The sequence below is a fragment of the Nicotiana attenuata genome, unplaced genomic scaffold (genome assembly GCF_001879085.1).
Source record: "Nicotiana attenuata strain UT unplaced genomic scaffold, NIATTr2, whole genome shotgun sequence".
NCBI lineage: Eukaryota > Viridiplantae > Streptophyta > Magnoliopsida > Solanales > Solanaceae > Nicotiana > Nicotiana attenuata.
In genome coordinates, this window is record NW_017670244.1 from 2064364 (window position 1) to 2090429 (window position 26066).

General features: G+C 38.9%; 1 protein-coding gene across 1 annotated transcript; it reads right to left on the bottom strand.

Moving 5' to 3' along the window:
- Positions 1-3371: 3371 nt before the first annotated feature.
- Positions 3372-17777, bottom strand: LOC109236567 (ras-related protein RABC1-like). The gene is made up of 3 exons (XM_019402764.1): positions 17672-17777; positions 4267-4392; positions 3372-3559 (listed from the first exon to the last, which is right to left on the bottom strand). Exons 1-3 carry the CDS (start codon positions 17775-17777, stop codon positions 3372-3374), a joined length of 420 nt encoding a protein of 139 aa, XP_019258309.1.
- Positions 17778-26066: the final 8289 nt, after the last annotated feature.

Here is a 26066-nt window from a genome sequence, read left to right on the forward strand (position 1 = left end):
GTTAAAACTCACCTTGATGAGTTTAATTCAATTATAATGGACCTGAAGAATGTGGATATCAAAACTGAGAGTGAGGATCAGGCCTTGATTGTGTTATGTTCTTTACCACAGTCTTATGATACTTTTGCCGATACACTGCTATATGGAAAAGACAACATTTCACTAGAAGATGTTAGCAATGTACTAAAATCTAAAGAGTTGAAAAAGAGCTTTCCAGACAGCAGAATTGAGGGCGAGGGTCTTGTGATTAGAGGAAGAACACAACAAAAGGACTTTAACAGGAAAAAGTCAATCGCAAGATCAAAGTCTAGAGCAAGGAAGCAACACTGTTATGAGTGCGGGGAGCAAGGTCACTACAAGAAAGATTGTCCTAAGCTGAAGGAGAAAAGAGGGAAGCAGAAAATAGATAATTCGGCAAATATTGTTGACACTGGCAATAATTCTGATGATAGCGACTATGTAGGGGAAGTTTGTGCTGTGAGTTCTAGTCATGGGCAAAATTCTTGGGTTCTTGATTCTGGTGCTACTTTCCACACAAGAATTGGTTTGCAACTTACAAACAAATGAGTGGGACTATCTATATGGGAGATGATAATCCATTACCAGTAGAGGGGGTTGGTAATATCAAATTGAGAATGTTCGACAGAATTATCAGAAACATTGAGTGTTGGCATGTTCCTCGGATAAAGAGAAATTGATTTCTCTTTCGACTTTGGATGATCAAGGGTATAAATTTCACTTCGAGAATGGAATACTTAAAGTGTGTAAAGGCTCCATGGTACTCATGAAGGATAAACTACATTCTAAATTGTATCATCTTCAGGCCAGTGTAGTTGAAGGGGAAGCTGTTGTAGCTTCTGGGAAAAGTTATCTGAATCAGTCTCAGTTGTGGCACTTGCGACTTGGCCATATGAGTGATAATGGATTGTCTTTGTTGAGTAAGCAGAATTTGCTGAATGGGTACAAAAATCAAGTTTTGAATTTTTGTGAGCATTGTGTGTTTGGTAAACAGACAAGGGTAAAGTTCATCAAGAAGGCCGAGCACAAGACCAGAGACAAGTTAGATTATATACACTCTGACTTGTGGGGTCCAAACAGAGTTCCCTCCAAGAGTGGTGCTAGGTATTTTATGACTTTGATTGATGATTACTCAAGGATATTATGGGTGTATTTTCTGAAAACAAAAGATGAGGCATTTTCGACATTTGTTAATTGGAAGACGATGGTTGAGAGGAAAATGGAAAGAAAGTTAAGCGTCTTCGAACTGACAATGGGTTAGAATTTTGCAATTCTGAGTTCGATAATTTCTGCAGCAGGGAGGGCATAGTGAGACACCGCACTTGTGTTGGAACACCACAACAAAATGGTGTTGCAGAACATATGAATAGAACGCTTTGTGATAGGGCACGAAGCATGCTTTCACACTCATGTGTTAGCAAAGATTTTTGGGTTGAAGCAATCAATACAGCTTGTTATTTGGTCAATAGATCTCCATCCACAGCTATTGAGTTCAAAACTCCTTTTGAGGTATGGTCCGGTTTCCCTACTGATTATTCAAATTTAAGGATATTTGGTTGTCCTGCTTATGCTCATGTGAGGGATGGAAAACTTGAGTCGATGGCAAAGAAGTGCATATTTCTAGGGTATGCAACTGGAGTGAAAGGATATAGGTTCTGGTGCACATATCAAAAGACTCCAGGCTAATTATCAGTAGGGATGTAACATTCAATGAATCTGCCTCACTGGACAGTCAGAGGGAGAAGACAATAGCAGAAACAGATCGTGGTGTCAGTGACCGCATAGAGCTAGAAATTGAATCTCCACTAGCTCAGCCTAGGAGTTCTAAAGTAGAGGAAGTGGAGGAGGTGCAAAACATTGATCAAGATGATAATGTTGATGCACCTGCGCAACAACAACCATATATCATTGCAACAGGCAGAGAGAAGAGAGTGATCAACCGACCGCAAAGGTTTGCAAACGTAGTTGATGGGAATCTTCTTGGATATACGAATCTAGTGGGATTTGCTTTGGCAGTTGCAGAGACCGTTGTGCGTTTTTAGTGATATGGCTAAAGAGATTGAGTCTCTTAACAAGTTTAGGTGTTGCCTAGACTTGGTTGATGTGTGCGAAAATGGATAAGCCCTTGCGAGGGCTGAGGGCAAGGTAGAGAGACGTTGTTCCTATTGATGAAGAGAATTCAAGCCAAGGGGAAGATTTGTTATTTGTGGCTTGAATTATTTCCTTGTATTTTTAGGAAACTCATAGTGCCTATAGGTTTAGGAAAATCCATTGTCCTAATAGATTTGGGAAAGGAAAACCTATAGTCCTTGTCAAATTGGGAAACCTTTCTGATATTTGTTTGGGACATTTTGGGATCTATATATAGGGGTTGTAGTTGGGGATCCTAGAGATTGTATTGTGCTTTTCTTCTCATTCATAGTGGAAAACTCTCTCTGCTTTTGCCCCGAGGATTAGGCTTAGCCGAACCTCATTAAATCCTTGTGTTGATTTTTCTTCTCTATTTGCTTTGTGTGTAATTGTGTGCTAGTTAACCCACGATATTCCTCAACAAGGTGAATCTTGAATATCTCGTCAAGAATAACAACAACAATATACCCAGTGTATTCCTACAGTGTGGGGTTTGGGGAGGGTAATATGTACGTAAACCTTACCCTGCCTTGTGGAGATAGAGAGATTGTTTCCGATAGACCCTCATCTTTAATATCTCGTCAACATCAAGAAATGCCCGGAAGGCATGCTCTTTTGTGATTTTCAAGTAATATTTTATAGTTATCTTAAGTGTAAAAAGATGTCATGGCTTTTGGAATACTTGCACCAATAGGTATTAAAAAGTCAAGGTATTACCCTTGTGTCATGAGACAAAATGGGTGAACGTAAATTAGGATAGGAAACAGCAGCAACTCAAAGTTAGGGAGACAAAGGGAACAAAAGGGAAAGAAAAAGGAAGTGACAACAAGTTTCCAAAGTGTCAAGACCAATCATTAGTTTGGATTTTGGTTGGGGTAATCAGGATTTTCCATGCAGAAGTCATAATCTTCTATCAAAGTCTATATAATGAAACCATCAGCAAATATCTCATTAAGGTAAACTTTAGTAAAGATTTTCCATCAAAGGTCGGTTAGAGCATCTATAAACTGATATAATACCAATTACCAAACATCAATGTTTTTAGATCTGTATCCACCATGATATTTTGATTCAGAAATGAATATAAAGAGATGAAGATTCATAATCCAATTTTATATGCCTAAGTGACACTCGTATTCAAATCACGAGAAACAGTATCTATTCTTGAATATGTCTAGAATTAATTCTTGTAAATCCACTTCTATTCATGTGGTATATTTTTTTTATGAGTTGGGAAGGTGAAGATTTTCAAGAACATATACAAGCATATTCACTGTCGCAGGACTTACTCTGTCAACTTTGTTTCCAACCAGCATTTTGATACAATCCTCATTAGTACAGTAAAGCTCCACCTCTTTTACCCACACATCAGATAGGTCTGTGAATGTGTCTTTCCTTGTCACATCGTAAACTGTGATTTATAGTAACAGCGATCAGATATTATGAACATAGAAAAGAAACGCAATCACAAATTTAGAGAAGACATAGTATTGCACAACAAATAAGGCAGGAAAATGCTTCTTTTGCTGATGCAACTAGGAAAGCTTAATTTCGTTGACAAGTATTTGAAGATTTCCCAGATAAAAAAATGAAAATCCATCATTTGCATGTCATCATATGTTTCCGTTAGGTGCTCGTAAGAGCCCATCAACATGGCTACATGATGCTCAGATAAGGGGACTTAGGAATTAAGACAACAGTCAGTTCACATTTCTGTTGCAAAAAGCTTCTAAATGTTTGTGATGACGATGCTTTTTCAGTCTACTTAATTTGCTGGACAGAATTCCAAGAGGGGAATATAGAGAAAGAAATAGTATTAAAAATTTCGAAGAGTTCTAAAATCATCCACTCTAAACAAATGAAAGCATTCTCATCTTGGTACGATGTAAGTTCCTTAAGCACTAACATTTCATTTAGAAGCATAAATATAATTCTGAAGACAATAACATCCGCTTTCACCAGTATAATAACAAAACAAAAATTCTCTATTCACAACATATGCATGCACATGAACTGAATACGAAGAGAAATTTGGATGGCTCTCAACTCAAACAACAAAATGGCATGTAGCCCCCTCTAGCATGCATGGTATGAAATATTCCTTCATTCATGACATACCAAGAACGATTCCCTGAGCACCTCTGATTGTCAATGTCCTGAACTTCTCCTGTCCAGCTGTATAAAATATGATCAGAAAAGTTACAACCTGGCCATGGCATCTAGGTAAGCCTAAAAAGTACACGCCTTTATGATGTCGTGTGAACGTTACTGTGTTCTGGCGTATTTTCAGCAGTGATTTGGCATTTATTTAATTATTAAATAACTAAATAAATTTTGTCCAAAAATAATCTTATCGATCATTTTCCAAATCCAAATCCAAAGCCGAAGCCGAGCCGAGCGAGCGACGACGACGGTGCGAGGGTTCATTCTCTTCAACTCCTTTTAAGAGCTTTAAGAAGTTATTCTATATATAAGCACACAAATGTGGTTGTCCCTCACCAATGAGGGACAAAGTGCAAGACAAAAGTTCACTTCTTCAAATTTTCAATTTCCCTCCATTTTATTTCCCTCCATTTCCAATTTACACTTCTTCTACTTTAAAGCCCAATGGCTTAAAGTCCAACAATCCCCCACATGAATGGGAATGGCTGTATCAAGAAATATCATAGATGAAAGCTATGTGATTTTGCAAGTAAGGATTAATTACATCTGGATAAGTAGGTTTCCCTTTGAACTTTCCGTAGTGAACATATGTCGGATATACTCGGTCAATCGGTAGATTTGATATCTTTGAACCGTCGAACTTTAGTGTATACCTAGACAACCATATGTCACACAACCAACCCTTAACCGTCTTTTGGTTCTCATTGTTGTGTTCATTTTAGCCATGAACACCGCCTGGTTTCATAAGTGCGTAGAGAATTGGCCTTACAAAATTCTCATTGAAGCGGCTTCCACTTCACACTTACATAGGTGATTCCTAAACGTGTAATCCTTTAGATTGACACTATTTGATAAATACCTCATCAAACTTAGGTAATCATTAAAGAACGTATAAAGTTCTATCCTTGTTACTGAACATTGTCTTCATCACGAGAATTGACCAAAGATTTTATTTTGACAATGTTGAACCGGTCAATCACAACTTTGTTGGAGCTCCTTGAACCTAGATCTCGGAACATCCAAAATTCTAGGTAGAGTTACCGCCATGTTGACTTGTCTTCGGCCATAGTCCCATTCTCTTAGATGATTTCTCAACTCCCTCTCTAGTTAAGCCTTTTGTAAGCGGATCCGCCACATTATCCTTTGATCTTACATAATCAATAGTGATAATTCCACTAGAAAGTAGTTGTCTAATGGTGTTATGTCTTCGTCGTATATGACGAGACTTTCCGTTATACATAACGCTCTCTGCCCGTCCTATTGCAGCCTCACTATCGCAATGTATGCAGATAGGAGCCAAAGGTTTTGGCCAGAATGGAATGTCTTCTAAAAAATTACGAAGCCATTCAGCTTCTTCACCGGCTTTATCCAAAGCTATAAACTCTGATTCCATTGTAGAGCGAGCAATGCACGTTTGTTTGGAAGACTTCCAAGATATTGCTCCTCCACCAACAGTAAAAACATATCCACTTGTGGACTTTGTTTCTGATGAGCCGGTTATCCAATTAGCATCACTATATCCTTCGATAACCGCAGGATATTTATTGTAGTGCAAAGGTAGTCTTGGGTATATTCCAAATATCCCAGAACTCATTTCATTGCTACCCAGTGATGTTTGTTGGGATTACTTGTGAATCGACTAAGTTTACTTATCGCACAAGCTATATCAGGTCGTGTACAGTTCATGATGTACATTAAGCTTCCCAACACACGAGCATACTCCAATTGAGATGTACTTTCACCTTTATTCTTTATGAGATAATGATTTAAGTCAATTGGAGTTCTTGTACTTCTAAATTCCAAGTGTTTGAATTTTTCAAGTACCATTTTCACGTAATGTGATTGAGACAAAGCTAGACCTTGAGGAGTCCTCTGGATTTTAATTCCTAGAATTACATCGGCAACTCCTAAGTCTTTCATATCAAACTTACTAGCAAGTATGCGCTTAGTAGCTTGAATGTCGGCAATGTCTTTGCTCATTATTAGCATATCATCAACATATAAGCAAACAATGACTATATGTTTTGGAACGTTCTTAATGTAAACACATTTATCACATTCATTAATCTTTAAACCATTTGACAACATTGTTTGGTCAAATTTCGCATGCCATTGTTTGGGTGCTTGTTTTAGTCCATAAAGAGACTTAACAAGTCTACACACCTTCTTTTCTTTTCCCGGAACCACAAACCCTTCAGGTTGGTTCATGTAAATTTCTTCCTCAAGATCACCATTTAAGAAGGCTGTTTTTACATCCATTTGATGGATTTGAAGACCATACAAGGCGGCTAACGCTATTAGCATCCGAATGGATGTAATTCTTGTTACCGGTGAGTATGTGTCAAAATAGTCAAGACCTTCTCGTTGTCTAAATCCTTTGACAACAAGTCTTGCCTTGTATTTGTCAATAGTACCATCGTCTTTCATTTTCTTCTTGAAAATCTATTTAGAACCCAATATTTTGTTACCTGGAGGAAGATCAACCAATTCCCAAGTATGGTTGCTCAATATGGATTCTATTTCACTATTGACAGCTTCTTTCCAATATTGTGCCTCTGAGGAGGACATTGCTTCCTTGAAGGTACGAGGCTCATTTTCTAACAGAAAAGTCAGAAAATCTGGACCGAATGAAGTAGATGTCCTTTGACGTTTACTTCTTCTCGGATTTTCTTCATTAGGCATATCTTCTATTATTTCCTCCCGAAATCGTTTTGACTTTTGGCAGGTCACTTCACTTTCCTTTTTATATGGAGAAATAGTTTCAAAGAATTCAGCATTATCTGATTCTATTATCGTATTAATGTGAATCTCAGGATTTTCTGATTTATGAACCAGAAAACTATATGCCTTGCTATTGGTTACATATCCAATAAACACACAATCAACCGTTTTTGGACCTATCTTAACCCTTTTAGGTTTAGGAACTTGTACCTTAGCTAAACACCCCCAAACTTTGAAGTATTTCAAGCTAGGCTTCCTTCCTTTCCACTTCTCATAAGGGATGGATTGTGTTTTACTATGAGGTACACGGTTGATTATTTGGTTAGCTGTAAGTATAGCTTCCCCCCACAAGTTCTGTGGTAAGCCAGAACTTATTAGCAATTCATTCATCATCTCCTTCAACGTTCGATTCTTCCTCTCCGCAATTCCATTAGATTGTGGAGAGTAAGGGGCAGTTGTTTGGTGAATAATGCCATTTTCCAAACATATTTCTTCAAAAGGAGATTCATATTCGCCACCCCTATCACTTCTTATCATTTTGATCTTTTTGTTTAGTTGCGTTTCAACTTCACTCTTGTATTGCTTGAAAGCATCAATTGCCTCATCTTTACTATTAAGTAAATAAACATAGCAGTATCTCGTGCTATCGTCAATAAAAGTAATAAAATATTTTTTCCCACCGCGAGATGGTGTTGACTTCATGTCGCAAATATCTGTGTGAATTAAGTCTAAAGGACTTCAATTCCTTTCAACGGACTTATAAGGATTCTTAGCATACTTTGATTCCACACATATTTGACATTTGGAATTAATGCAATCAAATTTTGGCAATACTTCTAGATTTATCATCTTTCGCAATGTTTTGAAGTTTACGTGACCTAAACGCGAATGCCATAAAGTGTTTGACTCAAGCAAGTAAGAAGCATTCTCTTTATTGATAGGAACTGCTATTACATTTAGCTTAAAAAGGCCCTCATTTAGATAACCTTTTCCTACATACAAATCATTCTTACTTAGTACAACACTATTAGAAACAAAAATATATTTGAATCCATTCTTGACAAGAAGTGAGGTAGACACAAGATTCTTGCGAATTTCTGGAACATGGAGGACTTGGTTTAGAGTCACTATTTTTCCCGACGTCATCTTCAACGCAATCTTGCCAACTCCTTCAATTTTGGCCGTAGATGAATTTCCCATGAAGATTATCTCGTCGGGACCTGCGGGGGCATAAGAAGAAAATAACTCCTTGTTAGCACAAACATGGCAGGTGGCTCCAGAATCTATCCACCATTCTTTCGGATTTCCTACCAAGTTGCATTCAGACAACATGGCACACAAGTCTTCCATTTCATCTTCAACCATGTTGTCTTGATTCTTTTTCTTCTTATCATTCTTTGGCGCACGACAATCCACAACCTTATGCCCAGATTTTCCACAGTTGTGGCAATTACCCTTGAACTTCTTCTTACTTGGGTAATTCTTTGGTCCAGAAGCTTTCTTCCTCTTCTTATTTTGTGGTGCCTCCTCAACAATGTTTGCCCCCATTATTGTCGAGTGTCCACGTGACTTCTTTTCAGCATTTTTGTTGTCCTCTTCTATCCTCAAACGAACAATCAAGTCTTCTAGTGTCATTTCCTTCCGTTTGTGTTTAAGATAGTTCTTAAAATCCTTCCACAGCGGAGGTAACTTCTCAGTGAAAGCAGCGACTTGAAAGGCCTCATTTATGACCATACCTTCAATAACAAATTCATTATTAATAATAAGATAAATCTTATTAATAAAATTATTGATTTGGGTCATACCTTCAGCAAGGAATTCATGTACAATGACTTGTAGTTCTTGGACTTGAGTTATGACCGACCTAGTGTCAATCATCTTGAAATTCAAGAACCTTGCAGCCACGAACTTCTTAAGTCCTGCATCCTCAGTCTTGTACTTCTCAAGCGCATTCCATAAAAGCTTTTGAAGTTTCCATGACACTATAGACATTATACAAGCCATCTTCCAAACAACTCAAAATGTAATTTTTGCACAGGAAATCAGAATGTTTCCATGCTTCAGTTACAACAAGTCGTTCATCATTCGCAGTATTTTCAGCCATGATCGGAGGATCTTCCTTGATGAAACGTTGCAAACTCAACGTAGTAAGATAGAAGAGCATCTTCATTTGCCAGTGTTTGAAGTCAATACCGGAAAACATTCCGGGTTTTTCTGCCGGTGCCATAGCATGAGCAGGAGTAGAACGGCTTGACGAGGCAGCAGCACTCGTAACAGTAGCACCCGTTCCCGCAACACTTCCATTAGTTTGGTTTTCATTCGTCATATTTCGGTAAAGTTGAAAACAATACAAAACTTTGTTAAATCAGTGAAGTTTTGATATCTTCAAACTGAATATCAAACCAAACATACAACACGTAACTGTCACACCTCCTTTTTTACACACCTACCCCGAAGGATAATGTATAAAGGGAGTTTTTCCATTTAAAGTGACATTATTCGAAATGGGATCATTTATTTATTTTTAGAGTCGCCACTTGGGATAGGATTGGCTTTTGGTGTCCCAAGTCACCGATTTAATTTAAATCCCAAATCGAGGAAAATTTCGACTTCCCAATTGGAGTCTGCGAACCAGAAATTCTGTGTAAGGAATTCTGTTGACCCGAGGGAAGGTGTTAGGCACCCCCGGATCCCGTGGTTCTAGCACGGTCGCTTAAATTATCATAAATGGCTAAAATCTGGTTTTTATACATATTTAAACCTATAGTGCAATTTTAAGATTATTTACCGCTTTTAGTTTATTTTGTTTTTACGAAAGTGAACGCCGTTTAAGAGCGTGTTTTTTGGATCACGTCACATGAAATGCACCCGGATCCTAAACACCTCTTATTCAACATTTTGGGATTTGGATTTGGGTTGCATGAAATGCGCACCCGAGTTTAGGAAAGTAAAATTATTAAAAGCGTGCCTAAAGTGGCTAGCGTCTTATTAACTTTGCGGGAAGCCATGAAAATTCGCTAAATGGCACGTCCCGAATTTCTAAAATATTTTAATAAAACATTTAATGAGGGCCCCGCAAGTTATGCATTTCATTTGGCGAGGCTCATCCCAATTTATTATTTAAAGGCCAACCTAAAGCAACTAAGATTTTCTATTTATTTTTGTCCCTAAAAGGGCTAATTAATTTGCATTTATGAATTCGGGTCTCAAGTTCAAGTCCGAATTCAAACAAAAGGGCAGACCCTCTTAGTTTGAACCCGCTACCTAACTCGAAAACCTAAATTTATACTTGCAAATCAATATTCCTGAGGTAACTTTAAAAGGGGTTTTTGACTTATAACAATTTTTTTGGGCCTAAGAATTGACCCAAACATGAAGCAATCCTGTTGTCTGAGCTAGGCAGTCTACGTTCATGATGCAGCCAAACTTTGGGCTCAATATGAGCCCAATTCCAGAATGAGGCAAGAAAACCGGACAGGCCTTCAGTTGTAGTGCACATTGGGCCTGTCTTGATGGTCCAAATATTTACAACCATACTAAGCTAATGCTCAGATTCACATGTCAATTAATACTCAAGTTATGAATTAGCACTTAATCTGGAATTGTGATAGGCCTTTAGACTTAATCCGTGTACCTCTCAAACAAATCTAGTATTGACTAAACAAAAACTGAAAATCAATACTGGAAACGTGACTATTATAATGCTACTATTATATCCAGCAAGACATTTGATATGGAATCCTAAGCATTTATATTTCCTAATATTGTAGCTCAAACTGATACTGCATGTGATATTGTAAAATTAGCTGTGCTAAACGAGTATTATTGGATATCCTACTTGTACGAAGTGAAGAGAATGGTCTAGTAACTCCAATTAATAACAGTTCAACAGTCCAAATTATACACATAGAATTAACTCATGACAAACTTAACATTCTACATGCAATCCTGGTTATACAATCCACAATCTGTCCGATTTAACTACAAAACAAATTTAAACAGCCCTAAATAACACACATAGTCCTATCTAACACCAATACTCATTTATTTAAATGAAACTACAACTACACATTAACTAGTAATGGAAGCCAAAACAGATTCGTATGATCGAATTGCTTCATCATTTGGATTTCACAAGTATTCACATGCATTGAATGAGCCATTAGGGATTACAAATGTACCTGGAATTGAGCAAAGTAAAAGAAAGGGGTCAGCAACAGCAAGAGGAAGTAGCAGTGTTAAGCAACAAGAGCAACAACAATCCCAAATCGAAGTCACAGCCACCAAAACCAGTAACAAGACCCAGAAATCGACTTGAATAGCCCAGTTAACTTCAAAATGATACTCTAAAATTCTCTGCAATTCTAACTACTGAAAGCACAAGGAAAGCTAGTCCATATTCAAACTTATGTGAGCTGGAATTGTGATTCAAGACTTGGAAATCTCTAATTCACTCAAAAAAATTCAATGGAGTAGTAAATTTCAGGGTTCAGCCGCCCCAAATTTCCAGAGTTTTTCAATGCTTCAAAATCTGTATTGTATTCCAAGTAACAATGCCTTTATAGGCAAGTTACTAGGGCAACTTCAGACTTTATTTTTTACACTTTAGTCCTTTAATTTATGACTTGTTGGTCAAGTTAGACCTACAATTTACTAGCAAACCCCTACTAGAAGTTTCTAGGAAGCCCATTGGGCAGTTACTTGAGAGATTCTCTCAGTGCATTACCCAAGTTACCCCTTAAACACCCTGTATTTACACTAAAGACCGACCTGGGTCCAGTGGGTGCGGGTTATTGGATCCTAAGTGGGTTCAATGTCTCAAAAGATATGGCCTCAAGTTCGGGCCAAGCAAGATTCCCTAAAAATGTGATCCGTAATGACCTCAAAGCCCAAATGGCACAGTAAAACCAAGACAAATTCAGAAAACTAAAAGGATCCAAACAAATTGATTAATCAAACGATTACCAACAAATAGGGGACAAATTGAACTATCAAAATAAACCTAATCAAATTAACCTATGTGACCAGAACAAGAAATCAAAGATTTAAACATGCTATTAACAAAACTAAATAAACTTAGAAAATCAGAAAATTAAAGAAATCTGTAGGAGTAATTCGTGCAAGGCAAAAATCACATGCTCACAGCTGCCCCTCTTTGCTCGAAGACACGAAGGGTTTTCGGGCAAAGATAAATGAGCAACATGAGGGATTTTTGCCAGCTCGGCACTCCAGGAGAAGCATTTTGAAAACCGTCTGACCGAACCCTGCTTCAAAGGTTGCCTACATATCCTTGGCTATAAAGGAATCAGGTCAGTGTAGTTCTGGAGTGCTTGGTAGTTGGGATTACCAGGAGCTGTGATTTCACTACTGTTGTTGCTGCTACTGCTTGCTGACCTCCTTATTACACCAAAAAGAAAATCAAAGCTAAGCTAGCTATGCCTATCAACTATGAGTTACAAGATTCCTATCTATAATTGTCTTGAAACTTGATCTTGAGTCTTAGCTGATTTTGCTGTGGACTTCGATCTGAATCTTGATGCTCGCAAGTTGTAGGTGTTTTACTTCTTCATGCAGCATTGGGTCAAAACAAGATCAACGGAGCTTGTGACTTCAATCAGATTTTGAGCACTCCGCCCTTGCTTGCTTCACATTTGAATTCATCATCTTTCGTTCTTTTCTACTTTTCTTGATTCTGCACTGAGATTCATTCCATTGGTCATTTCACACCTGGCGTTTTGAGGTTGGCATGCTTAAGATACCAAAACAAACCAAACGAACGAAATTTTCTGCCCCAGTTTTCACTAGGAAAATTTCGTGAGTTAGTTGTGACACATATCTAAGCAATCAAATCAGGAATGTGTAGAGAGATCCTCGGTTTTTGGCCGGGATTTGGAAAGAAAAAGCTCCTCGGTTTTTTGGCCGGGAGATCCTCGGTTTTTGGCCGGGATTTGGAAAGAAAAAGCTCCGCGGTTTTTGGCCGGGAGATCCTCGGTTTTTTGGCCGGGATTTGGAAAGAAAATATCCACGATTTTTTGGCCGGGAGATCCTCGGTTTTTTGGCCGGGATTTGGAAAGAAAAAGGCTCCACGGTTTTTGTGCCGGGAGATCCTCGGTTTTTTGTCCGGGATTTGGAAAGAAAAAGCTCCACGGTTTTTGGCCGGGAGATCCTCGGTTTTTGTTCCGGGATTTGGGAAAAGAAAAAGCTCCACGGTTTTTTGTGCCCCGGAGATCCTCGGTTTTCGTTTCGGNACTGAAAGCACAAGGAAAGCTGGTCCATATTCAACCTCCAGTGAGCTAGAGTTGTGATTTAAGACTTGGAAATTTCCAATTCACCCAAAAAATTCAATAGAACAGTAAATTTTCAGGATTCAGCCGCCTCAAATTTCAGAGTTTTCAATGCCTAAAAATCCGTATTGTACTCCAAGTAACAATGCCTTTATAGGCAAGTTACTAGGGCAACTTCAGACTTTATTTTTTACACTTTAGTCCTTTAATTTATGACTTGTTGGTCAAGTTAGACCTACAATTTACTAGCAAACCCCTACTAGAAGTTTCTAGGAAGCCCCTTGGGCAGTTACTTGAGAGATTCTCTCAGTGCATTACCCAAGTTACCCCTTAAACACCCTGTATTTACACTAAGGACCGACCTGGGTCCAGTGGGTGCGGGTTATTGGATCCTAAATGGGTTCAATGTCTCAAAAGATATGGCCTCAAGTTCGGGCCAAGCAAGATTCCCTAAAAATGTGATCCGTAATGACCTCAAAGCCCAAATGGCACAGTAAAACCAAGACAAATTCAGAAAACTAAAAGGATCCAAACAAATTGATTAATCAAACGATTACCAACAAATAGGGGACTAATTGAACTATCAAAATAAACCTAATCAAATTAACCTATGTGACCAGAACAAGAAATCAAAGATTTAACATGCTATTAACAAAACTAAATAAACTTATAAAATCAGATAACAAATTCTAAAGGAAAAGTGAGCACTAAGAAAAGAGGTCCTGGGTTCAGGACCTTGACCTAATCTCGATGGAAATGATCTTAACCAAATAGGGAAGCAGAACGAAAGGGAATCACAAACAAAAAAAGAAGAAAAAGAGAACAAAAGAAGAGAAAAAAAAACAAAACATGAAAGGGACTCACCGGCTAAGCTCGGAATCGAAACTAGTACTCTGATTTGACCTAAAACCATGCCAAACGAGTGCCATTCTTTTGTGTCACAACAGGCTTGAACAAACGAGGAAATGCAGAAGAGTGACCTTGTATGCATAGATCCAATTTTGGACTCCTAAGGCTCAAGTCTCGGATTTAATATTTGAAGAATTCTGGGCCAAAGGAAGCCAATGACAGATTAGGCATGAGGGAGGCATGGGGACTATGGGGTGTTGTTTCGAGGGGGTTTGGAGGCGGCGCCGCCACCGGCGAAACTGTGGCGGCGTTAGGGTTTTGAAGTTTTGAAAGGCTCCGGTGGGATTTGAAGGAAGATCGTGGTGGATTCGTGACAAGGGGGGAAGAAGGGGTTCTGGTGTGATTTTGGGTATCATTGGAGAATCGCCGCCGCCGTGGGCGATTTCCGGCGGCGGCAGACGGTGGCTCAGGGCGGAGACAGGCGGTCTCTAGGGTTTGAAGAGAGAGAGAGATGAGGGGGTGGGGGGGTTGGTTCGGACAGCTTTATACTTATGATATCCCACTTCAGGGCCGTTGGATCTCCTTACCTCGACGGTCCTGATTATTTTGGATGAAACGACGTCGTTTGGTTGATGGGGGGGCTGGACTGGGTTAGCGGGATGGGTTTTGGGCCGGACTTGGGTATTTTGACCGGGTTTTCTTTGGGCCTGGGGAGTTAGATCAGAGACTGGCCCAACATTTGGGCCTTTTAAAGTAAAAGACTCAATTTCTTTTGATTTTGTTTTCTTTTTCTTTTCAAATTAAAGCTTAAAAATCTAAATTAATTCTAAAACTAAATTAACCTACCCAATCTATTTAATAATTGATAAAATTAATTAAATACCAAATTTAAAAGAAATCTAACCAAAATCAAAGTTACAAATTAAACAAAGCAAAAATAACTCATTTTTTGTGATTTTATATATATATTTGTGAAATCCTAATTACTAATTAATAAGATAAAATCATAAATGCAAAAGCAATGCGAATTTTTGTACTATTTTCTATGAATTATGTCAACTAAAATGCTCACAGTAAAAATGCAAATAAACACGAAAATTGTGCAATTAATTCTTACAAATTAAACAATTAAAAGAAAAAAAAAATCATAAATTAAAGAAATCTGTAGGAGTAATTCGTGCAAGGCAAAAATCACATGCTCACAGTAACAATGGTGAAGTTTTTATATACTTCAAACCCGTACGTTTATTATTCCGGCAAAGTTTTTATGTACTTTAAACCGGACAGAAAGAATTATTGGAGTAGAAAGCAACAAGGCTTTAGTCTCCAAAACAGTATACAAAATATGAATAACAGTTTAATATATGTTTCAACACGGAAACGTTAGTATAAAATTCCTTAAGCTTGTGAACGTTACTGTGTTAAACCAACAATCAGGAAAAACTGTTAGAAAAATAAAAGAAACTGGAAAAACAGAAGAGTTTAAGAAATATTCCGAGTCCACAATTTTCTTGTGTGTTCTTAAGGAATTTTAACCCCCCTCACACGTTGCCAAGGTAATGGATTAAATCCTCCCAGGATAAAACGGAATAAACCTTCCTGCAACAGTGGCAATACAAACTGCAGGATACCAACGAACTCAAAGAACGGAGCAAAATCGCACTTACGAATTTGAGAGAGAGAGACTGCGAATTAGGATGCAGTATATTCAGAAAGAAAGAAGTTCTAGAGTGTTTTTCGTGTGTAGAAAATGGAGCCTTGCCTCAGAATTTATAGGCAATTATCAGAAGAGGTGTCTGGAAAAGGTGTCTTTCCAGAAGAATACGCTGCCTGCCGCGGTTCTACCGCGGTCGCGGCAGAACCGCGGTCAGAGAGGCTTTCTGAACCTCGCGGCAGAACCGCGGCCAGAGAGGCCCTCTGAACCTTCAGCAGGGTTCTGGCGTATTTTCAGCAGTGATTTGGCATTTATTTAATTATTAAATAATTAAATAAATCTTGTCCAAAAATAATCTTATCGATCGATTTCCAAATCCAAATCCAAATCCGAGCCGAGCGAGCGACGACGGCGGCGCAAGGGTTCATTCTCTTCAACTCCTTTTAAGAGCTTTAAGAAGTGATTCTATATATAAGCACACAAATGTGGTTGTTCCTCACCAATGAGGGACAAAGTGCAAGACAAAAGTTCACTTCTTCAAATTTTCAATTTCCCTCCATTTTATTTCCCTCCATTTCCAATTCACACTTCTTCTACTTTAAAGCCCAATGGCTTAAAGTCCAACATGTTGCTGAGGAAGAGATGATGCAACAATTTAGGTTATTATGTTGGAGTATAACAATGACAGAACTTTTGTCCATGATAACTGCTTTCATCAATTTCCATACAAGTTACTCTAACATTCTTGACATCAAAGCAGAGCATTATGGCAGAGTGATTCCAGTTTTGCAGTATATATTAATATAATAACCTTATTTCAAAATCCAAAACTGTTACAGCCTTTTGTGTACCATGAGTATAGGTAGAAGATCAATTCAGTAGGTTCACAAACAATCTTATTAGTAAATTACAGGAAAACCTGTATTACCAAAATAAGCATATGATTCCACTGTCTAACATCCTTCAATACAAAAAGCAGCAATTGGTTCTTAATTTGATCATAGGTAATCCAGATATCATGACAGGTGATATCAAACTTAAATGTCTAGAAACAGATAACTTGAATTAGTCATCAAATGTAACTTGAATTCAAAAATGCATTAATTCTTCCATACCATTGAAGACAACGAAGCGCCTTCCTATTGAATCACAGGACAATATTAGGAGAAGATTTTGAGGCATTTAAGTGGAGAAGATTGGTTTCTAGTCCACCTTAAGAGAAAAAGTTAGCTTTGTGTTCCACACATCATGCATGTAGTAGAATGGCTTTGATATCTCTGCCAACAAAAGGTTCATAGATGCAATAAGATAGTGCAAGGATATTACAATTGAGCTCACAGAAAATGAAAATTAGCTCCTTAAAGCGAGGTGGCTATTCTAAAACCAGGGAGCTAATGAATCATTGGGATTAAAATTATGAACGAAAACGGTGTAATCTGAAGATTAATGATGTAAAAAAACCACTTGCACACAAATTTAAACAACTCAATTCCCTCCGAATTCAAACGCTGAGCTTTAATGCACAGTTGATAACTGAAGATCGTATAATCCAAAATCTAAGAAAAGCTCAAATCATGAAGTTAGACAAAATTAAAATTTCACAAGTTTAGACACCTAGAGCTAAAACTTATATATAAACTAATTGAAACTTTATGTTTATAATAGATATAATAAATTGATACGTCAAAACATATGGTAATTCACCTAAATCATTGAACATTGAATTGAGACAAGCTTAAACTGAGCAATGCTCATTTGAAAAAATTCATTCAGGCAACCCTAACTAGCTTGGATTGAGACGTAGTAGTAATAGTAATTGTGTAATGTTTCATAAGTTAATGAAGAAGAATACCTATGGTAGGGGTAATATCGTCAATAGCATTAGAAATGAAACTAAGGAGCAAGCTGCTCTTGCCAACTCCTGAATCACCGATCAATAAGATTTTAAAGAAAATCATAGCTGCTGCTGCTGCTCTGCGCCGCCGTTGATGATCTCATTCCCTGACACTATCTTTCTCTCTCAATAATGAAAAACTTTCTCTCTCTAGCTAGCTCCAAGTACTATAAAAGCCTATGGCATGATTCACCCTTTCTATAGCTATATGTATACGTCATAGAGAGAGAAAAAGGAATATAGATATCGATATGTATGTATAGGTTTTGGAGAGAGAAATTAAGAAAACGGCAAGCTGAAGAATGAGGACAATGTCATCATTGTCATGCAAGTTATGTTTTATTCTTTTCTCTTTCTTCTTTCTATTCTGCTGAGTAGCAAATATAGAGATTCACTACAGAACATGATTCTCTTTCTGAGTGACACGCATTGCACCTTAGAAATTCTCCTGCAAAATTCATCAGTGGTATCAGAGCTTCCATCTTTGTATTGCGGGAACGCTCATAGATGGCTTTTGATGTCTCATAAGTTCTCAATCGTTTGGATCGAATAGCTATTGACATAGTCAAATTCGAAGTGAGGCAGGACCAACTCGAACCGGTCCTTGAGAAATCATTCCGTGAGCTTAAAAACTCTATATATGGAGAGCAACTGGTTAAACCTAAAGAGTCAGTGACCATAGACGACAGAGGCCAAAAGCTGTATTCTTCGACCGAGGGACCTCATCAGCTCTCAAGTATCGTTACTCACAATTCTATCCATAGCAGTTCTTCGTCATCTTTACCCAGTCTAGTTCGTTTATTAAATCCCATATTACTAGATCTAAAAAGCTCCGTCGACAATAAATTCTAAACCTCCGGTACTGATTTTACCTCGGCCAGCTCTTGCTAGTCAGCCACAACTCAACCCTAGCCCAATTCCTGCAAATCATATGTCGTTTACCTCCCAGTATAGTCAACCTTTCTATAACCAAACTTACCTTTCCAGCTCACAAATTACCCTTATCTTACAGCCTAAATTCCCTTCCCAACTTACTCGAACATGCCACACCCATAACGAACTAGTTTCCTTACCCCAATACCATTCTTGACTTCCGATGGTTAGTCCTCTATCAGGATCTCAACATCATACTTGTCATCTAATCCTTCCCCATTACTCACTCGACTGTCCAAAATTGAATTTGCTCATTTTAATGGCAAGAATTTTACTGATTGGTGGTACAAGGCAAAGCAATTCTTTTCTCTAGATGAGGTCCTTTCTGATCAGAAAGTTAGAGTGGCTTCCATGATATGGAGGACCTTGCTTTGTAATAGTATATGGCTTATATGAGAAGCATATGTCATATTCCTCTGCCCTCTTGAGATGAGTATTTGTTTACTTTAGTAGACAATTTTGTGGCTGAGTATGATGATCCTATGTATGAACTATTAAAGGTAAAACATATAGGGAGTGTGGTTGATTTCCGTGAGGCTTTTTATAGGAACATGACTAAGCTCCATCTTTATCCAAATCATGCCATTAACGTATTTTTGTGGAGGTTGAAATTTGAGATCAATGATATTGTTAGGATCCATAGACCATATTTCCCTTCCTCGGGCTTATCATCTTGCTAGATTGTAGGAGTCTATTTTTTCTTAAACAATCGAGAACAATTAAAGGGTCTTCTTCTGGTCATGTTACTACTCACCGCAGGACTGCTAGAAACCCAACTAATCACTTTCCAAAACATGAACCTTCTGTATTGATGGACACAATGGCTAACATAAAAGGAAGAGAGTCACTCAGGCAGAGTTGAGTGAAAAGAGAGCAAATGTACTAGGCTATGTGTGTATTGAAAAGTATTTGCCTGGCCATGTTTGCAAGCATAGATCTCGGGTGTTTTGCTGGAATTGGAAGAAGGTGTAGGCCTTGAAGAGGAGGTGGTGGTTGCGAGGGGAGACCATGGATTGGTAGAGAACTGTCATGTTTAATTGCAAGCACTGAATGGGACTAGAGGTTATCATACTCTAAGGGTCCCTGGTATTGTCAATAAAGAAGTCTTAATAACTTAATCGACAGTGGATCCACTCACAGTTTCAACATAGTAGCTCGATGGAAAATAAAAACCTTATACCCTCCCTTGAATGTTGGGGGTATCTTATGGTAATTTAATTCAAGTGGACAAATGTTTGAAATGGATTGCGGGGTACTATTTTTAAAGCTGATTTCCTACTACTACCTTTGTGAAATAAAAATATGGTGTTGAGGGGGAAGTGGCTCTGTATCTTGGGAGGTCATCTGGTAACATTCATTTCAATTTTAGGAGGTTGACAATGTAATTTGATCATGAAGGTAAGTTGTACAAACTTCTGGGGGTGGAACCTAAGCTTAAGGTTGTGGAGGCAGACTCTTTGAACTAGGCTAGTACTAGTGGAAACAATGCTCATTTTTTCATGATTAAGGTCAGCCCAGTGGTATATAAGGCTGAAGATCCTGCATAAAAGTTGATTGGGAATCAGCTGAATAAGGAAATTCAGCATGTCTTAGAAGAATTTCAAGAATTGTTTAGTGAACCTAAAATATTGCCTCCATTTAGAGGTCCCTTCGACCATCATATTCAATTGCAGAAGGGTGTCAAATAGTAAACACCAGGCCTTACAGGTATTCACCCATGCAAAAAGATATGATTAAGAGGATGGTTCAATAATTGTTAGATCAAGGTCTGATCCAATACAAAAGCAGCCCCTTTGCTTCTCCAGTAGTTCTTGTTGGGAAAAAGAATGGTAGTTGAAGAATGTGTTGTCGATTAAAGGGCTTTGAATCAGATAACTATAAAAGACAAGTTCCTTATCCCTATTATCGAGGAGTTGTTGGATGAAATAGGAGGCTCTCAAGTGTTTTCCAAGATTTGTTTAAGGTCCGATTATGATCAGGTCAGGATGTCCCCTCCTGATATATCGAAAACTGCATTCAAGACTTATTCTAATATCTAGTCATGCCTTTTGATTTGACTAATGCTTCTTCTAGTTTCCAGAGTGTAATGAATCAAGTTTTACAACAGCAGTTGAGGAAGTTTATTTTGCTATTCTATGATGATATTTAGCAAGGATCTCAAGGAACATGCAGAACACCTCAGAAGCACATTCATCGATCCTGTTGAGGCAACATCATCTATATGCTAGGAAATCTAAGTGTGTTTTATCATTGTGGAATACTATATCTCTTCAAAAGGGGTGGCCAAAAAGGTGTTAGCAGTTCAAAATTAGCCAACTCCTATTACACACAAACAGTTGAGAGGGTTTTTGGGACTTGCAAGGTATTATAGAAGGTTTATCAGGAAATATAGAGTATTGAGTAAACCACTGATCACGCCCAACTATGCCCTCTAAAAAGGACTCTACGGACGTTGCAAATATAACCCGAGTATTACGCCCAGGGTCGAATCCACAGAGAGTTAACCTATCAACCACTATCTTCAGACCCACTAATTCTTCTGAACCAGCTTTCCAAATATTCAAATCTCAGTTGAGTGTTCTTTAAAAACTAGCTTGCAAGTAACTAAATAGCTGTAAACTAAATTAATAAGGTTGTAAACAATTATGGGAAAGAGCTAAGGAAATGATTTCCCCTATTGATGGAATCCCTTCTGTTTATGCTCATACAAATTTACCCACACATCTCTATCAATCATGAACGCTAATCTTACCGCAAATCTCTCCCGAGTAATCACAGTAATCTACTATTGCACTCTCCCGAGATACACTAGCTTGCTTTATTTAGCATAATTCAATTTAGATTGCACCCAAGGCTTCGTTATTCCTAATCCCGCCTTTAAACCCACAATTATAGATTCCTCTAATAATCTAGGAGTGGTGTTGTTCAACAATACCCTAAATATGCACTCTTTTCCAAGTTATGCACACTAAATAGGCACAGCTAATTGAGGATCCTGTCAATTAACTACAACGAACACGAAGTTGAACAAATAAAGATTAAACTAGCAATTTGTATTCACATAAACAAGAAGTTCATCACCCAATAGGTTCCATCAAAACCTTAGACAAGGAATTTAGCTACTCATGGCTATGGGAAAATAAACTAAGATTGAATTCATCATAAAAATCAAAAGAAAAGAAGAAAGATGTTTAGAGTATTCTCTCACAATGGTTTTCCTTGCTAAGAAACCTTAAAAATCAATACATGCCTCTCTTGGGCGAAGTCTAATGTTTTAAATAGGGTTTAGGTCTAAAAATCCCGTATTTGACACTTTGACCCCTGAAGTTTTCGCGCCTGCCGCGGTTCTGCCGCGGTCGCGGAAGAACCGCGGCCAATCACCCTCGCGGAATCTCTGAAGTTCTGCAGCTGCCTCCCACCGCGGTTCTACCGCGGCGGTGGAACCGCGGTGGATCCAGTACTCTGAATCTTCGGCCTGTTTTGCATGGTTCACTTGGGAAATTTCACAGTTGGCCTCTTTTTCATCACTTTTAACTCCAAAACTGCTCCTTAGCCTTCCTTATACATATATCACCTACAAATCATGAAAAGCACTAATAAGAGCATTTTGTCATCACTTTTAGCATTAAAACTACACAAGAAGGTGATTATTTAAGGTGTGATTATAGTCAAATTCACCTATTATCAACACCCCACACTTAAACCTTTGCTCGTCCTCGAGCAAACTAAACCACACTTCTAGGCCTAACTGCTCAATGCATTGCCCCAATTTATGTCACACCTGCTATTATCAATGATCGACCTAAGCAGTGCACAATCATATCTCAAATGCAGACTCTCATGCCAAGACACACTTGTGCTCACTCTAATTACTCTAACAGAAGTGAAGACTCACTTTTTCTTCCTGAGTCACATGCCCTCACATAAACAAAATCTGAGAGAAGTTCCACACACATAAAATTCAACAACAATGAACCATATATAGAAAGAATTCACTCACTCTCAGCAAAGAGCATTTACATGCCACACACACACACCATAAGCTTGCCCCTAGTGTAATACTCTACTAATCGAGTCATTCAGTCAAAGATCAAGAGGTCTTTATAGGTTGTAATGTAGGCTAAGGGACGGGTAGGATATATTTGGATATAGTGACTAACCTCCCTAAGCACTTTTAATACACACTTCCTTTTGTTTCACCTTCATGTTCAACCCAATCCTTATTCCACATTTTGTTTCACTTGTGACCCCCACTTTTCTTTAGGTACAACTGGCTTCTTCTTTTTCTTTTCTTTTCTCTCTCTTTTTTTTTCCAGATTTATTGTACATTGCCAGTTCGCCAACCAGAACCTTCATTCTTGATTCCCCTTTTTTCACTAACTCTCTCCCACACCACACTTAGACTTTTGCATATTCTTTAGTGATTCAAGTGCTTCTAGGAGGTAAAGGTTCAAACAATTAGCTTATTCAAACACAGCGATTTAGATCATTATAGGGTTATCAAAGAATAGGCTTCAGGCTCAAAGGGGTTAACTATGGTAATATGCACAGGTGGATTCTCAAGTATAAAGGGTTGCACAAAGAAATGCCTCAATCATCTCTAAAATCCAACGACTTCTATTTCGCTTTGCAAACACACATGGCAAGTTCTAGGTATCATATGCAAGCATAGGATGCAAGTAACAACTCACACACACTTAGCATGTAACTCATTCCGAATCAGTTCATCAACACAATCATACGAGTGTTCAAGCAAGACAAGATGTGCAAAATTAAGGCATATATTATGAGTCCACAAACAAGCTTAGACGTCATACTCTCAAGTTCTTTTCTTTGCAAGTGTGCACATTTGGGGTTACATTCTGACCTTCACCCATCTAATCCTAACACTACAAAAGAAAAATCTACCTAACCCGGTTCAAGAAAAACCCTTGGAAAAGAACCGTGGTCAAAAGAAAAACCAAGGGGGGAGGTACTACACTACCTAAAAGAAGAAAATAAAATAAAAAAAATTCTACACGGACTACTTCCCTCAAGAGTACTGTCCACATAGTCCATCATCAGGAAGAGTCCTCTACAAGTTTTTTTTTTTTTTATATCTGACTTTGACCCTCAAGAGACCCGTCAACAAGTGTGCGTCGTTGGGCCAAGTCAGCTACTCCTAATATAACATACTCACATATATACAACACATCACTCTCATGCTAGAGCACAACAACATACATCTATATACATTACAATACACAGTTAGAGCAAGTCTCCCACCCCACACTTAAAATCATGGCATGTCCCCATGTCATATCAATAAAGTAAAGAACAAAAGGGTGAGAAGACTTCCCTGAGAGTCAATCCGAGTCGGAGACGGTGTTGGGGTCTACATGGCAGGCCCTCCCCAATGCGCGTAACCAAGCCATAAACCGGCTCTCAGATCTAGCCTGCCTCTGTGACATGGCGTCCATCCGCGTGTGTAGACCATCCACCGAGGTGCTGAGATCCGCGACCTCTTCCTCCAAGGAGCGCCGCATAGGCCGGGAGGACTGTGAGCGTGATAGGTCTGCTCCAGAATGGGGGCGCCGAGAGGGCCCGGCACTGTCAACAGACCTCCTGGACGGTGCAACAGGGACCGGATCATCCTCCTCATCATCAATCTCAATTGTGGTGCGGGTGCCCCTGCCCACTCTATTGCTAGAAGCTTTGAAAGCTGCTCTGGGAGGCAAATCGCCATCAGCAGGGTTAGTAGGGGTGTTTCTCATCAAGCACAATGTGGTCACCAAGGAAGGGAAATAGAATCCTTTTGTCAGCAGCGGGCCCTGTAAAACCATTTCATCTCCAATTACCCGTGCCGCATCAAAATCCTTCCCTGTCACAAAGCACCAAGTCAACAGTGCCCTATTGAAGTTCACGCCCGTGGTATTGCTAGAAGGCAGGAACCTGCTACAGATAACAGTCAACCAACACTTGGCCAGGTGAGTGAAGGAGTTAGAGTTGAGGGTTATTTGGTCACGTATCAAAATGGGCCGCCCCCCTATGCAAAGTACATCTGTCATGACCTCCCATGTCACCCCGGGCCTGTCATGGTAATAGTCGACGTCACTGGTGAACGGAGGCAGCCGCAACACCCGGCGAATTGTTTGAATTTGAGCACTGACCACCATACCCCAAACAATCACCTCCCTACCCAAATTCAAAGGGCAGTTGGCATAAAATTCACGAACCAGCATCTTGTTAACTGGTGCAGGGTCAGCAAATAGGAACTCCATTTCTCGCCTCCGTATATCTTCATACATCTCCACTTTTTCGGCTCGGAGGGCTGCCCGATCAATCGGGATTTCATGGATAAAAGTTTTGGTAGCCTTGGCGTTGAAGTCGTCCTCTGCCAGTTCCGATTGGAATCTGGACTCATCATATGCAGGTCGTTGGGATGTGCCTCCAGAGCGCCTTTGCCTTTTGGGAGCCATTAATCCTGTAAATAATCAAACAAACCATCAACAAATGTCCTAGCTAGTGCCAATAAGGTGGTTACTCAGACTTCACCACCCAATGACACCAAATATAGCTCCTGACTTCACTCATAACAACCCCCACAATAGCTCCATAATTTTCTTACCACGTCCGGTATAATACACCCACACTTATTCCATTCAATGGTACCCATGACATACAACACCACCAAATAACAAATACCACTCTCCAACAAATATCACCATACCAACAAAACTACTCTACAACAACTATCAACTAACCAACAAGCAACTACACAACAACAACTAGCAACAACAACATCTCAACTACACAACAACCACCATCAACTACAACATCTCAACCACACAACAACCACCATCAACTACAACATCTCAACCCTAGGTAGGCTTAAGCACCTAAAAAATATACAACTTAGTGCCACAATTTTTTTTTTCGGCCACCACATGACCCAATACATAATATATCACAAAAATCTAAATTTAGGCCTCCAAATCACCAAAACAACTTCACAATTAATTAACGATGGAGACCCAATTAAGTTGGCACCAAACAACCTTATCACACCAACTACGACAACTACAACAATGGCAAGCATACAAGTTAAAAAACAAAATTAAAAAATATGCAAATTAATACACTAATCCTAACTAGGGTTTAAATAAAATTACTAATCTAGCACTTTATACTACTTAGAAGAGAAAGAAATTAGAAGGAGAGAGAGAAGAGGACTTACTTGAGTTGAAGATGGAGAGAAAATGGGGGTGGGTGAATGGAGCTTGGGGGAGGAAGGATTGGGGGGGGGGGTTGTTGGAGAAGAAGAAGAAAATTTTTAGAGAGTTTATGTTGAAGAGAGAGAGAGAAAGAGAGGAATGGGGGTTGGGGCGGAATAATTGGGGGAAGAAATAGGGGGGGGGGGGGGGGGTTTTGTTTTGTGTGT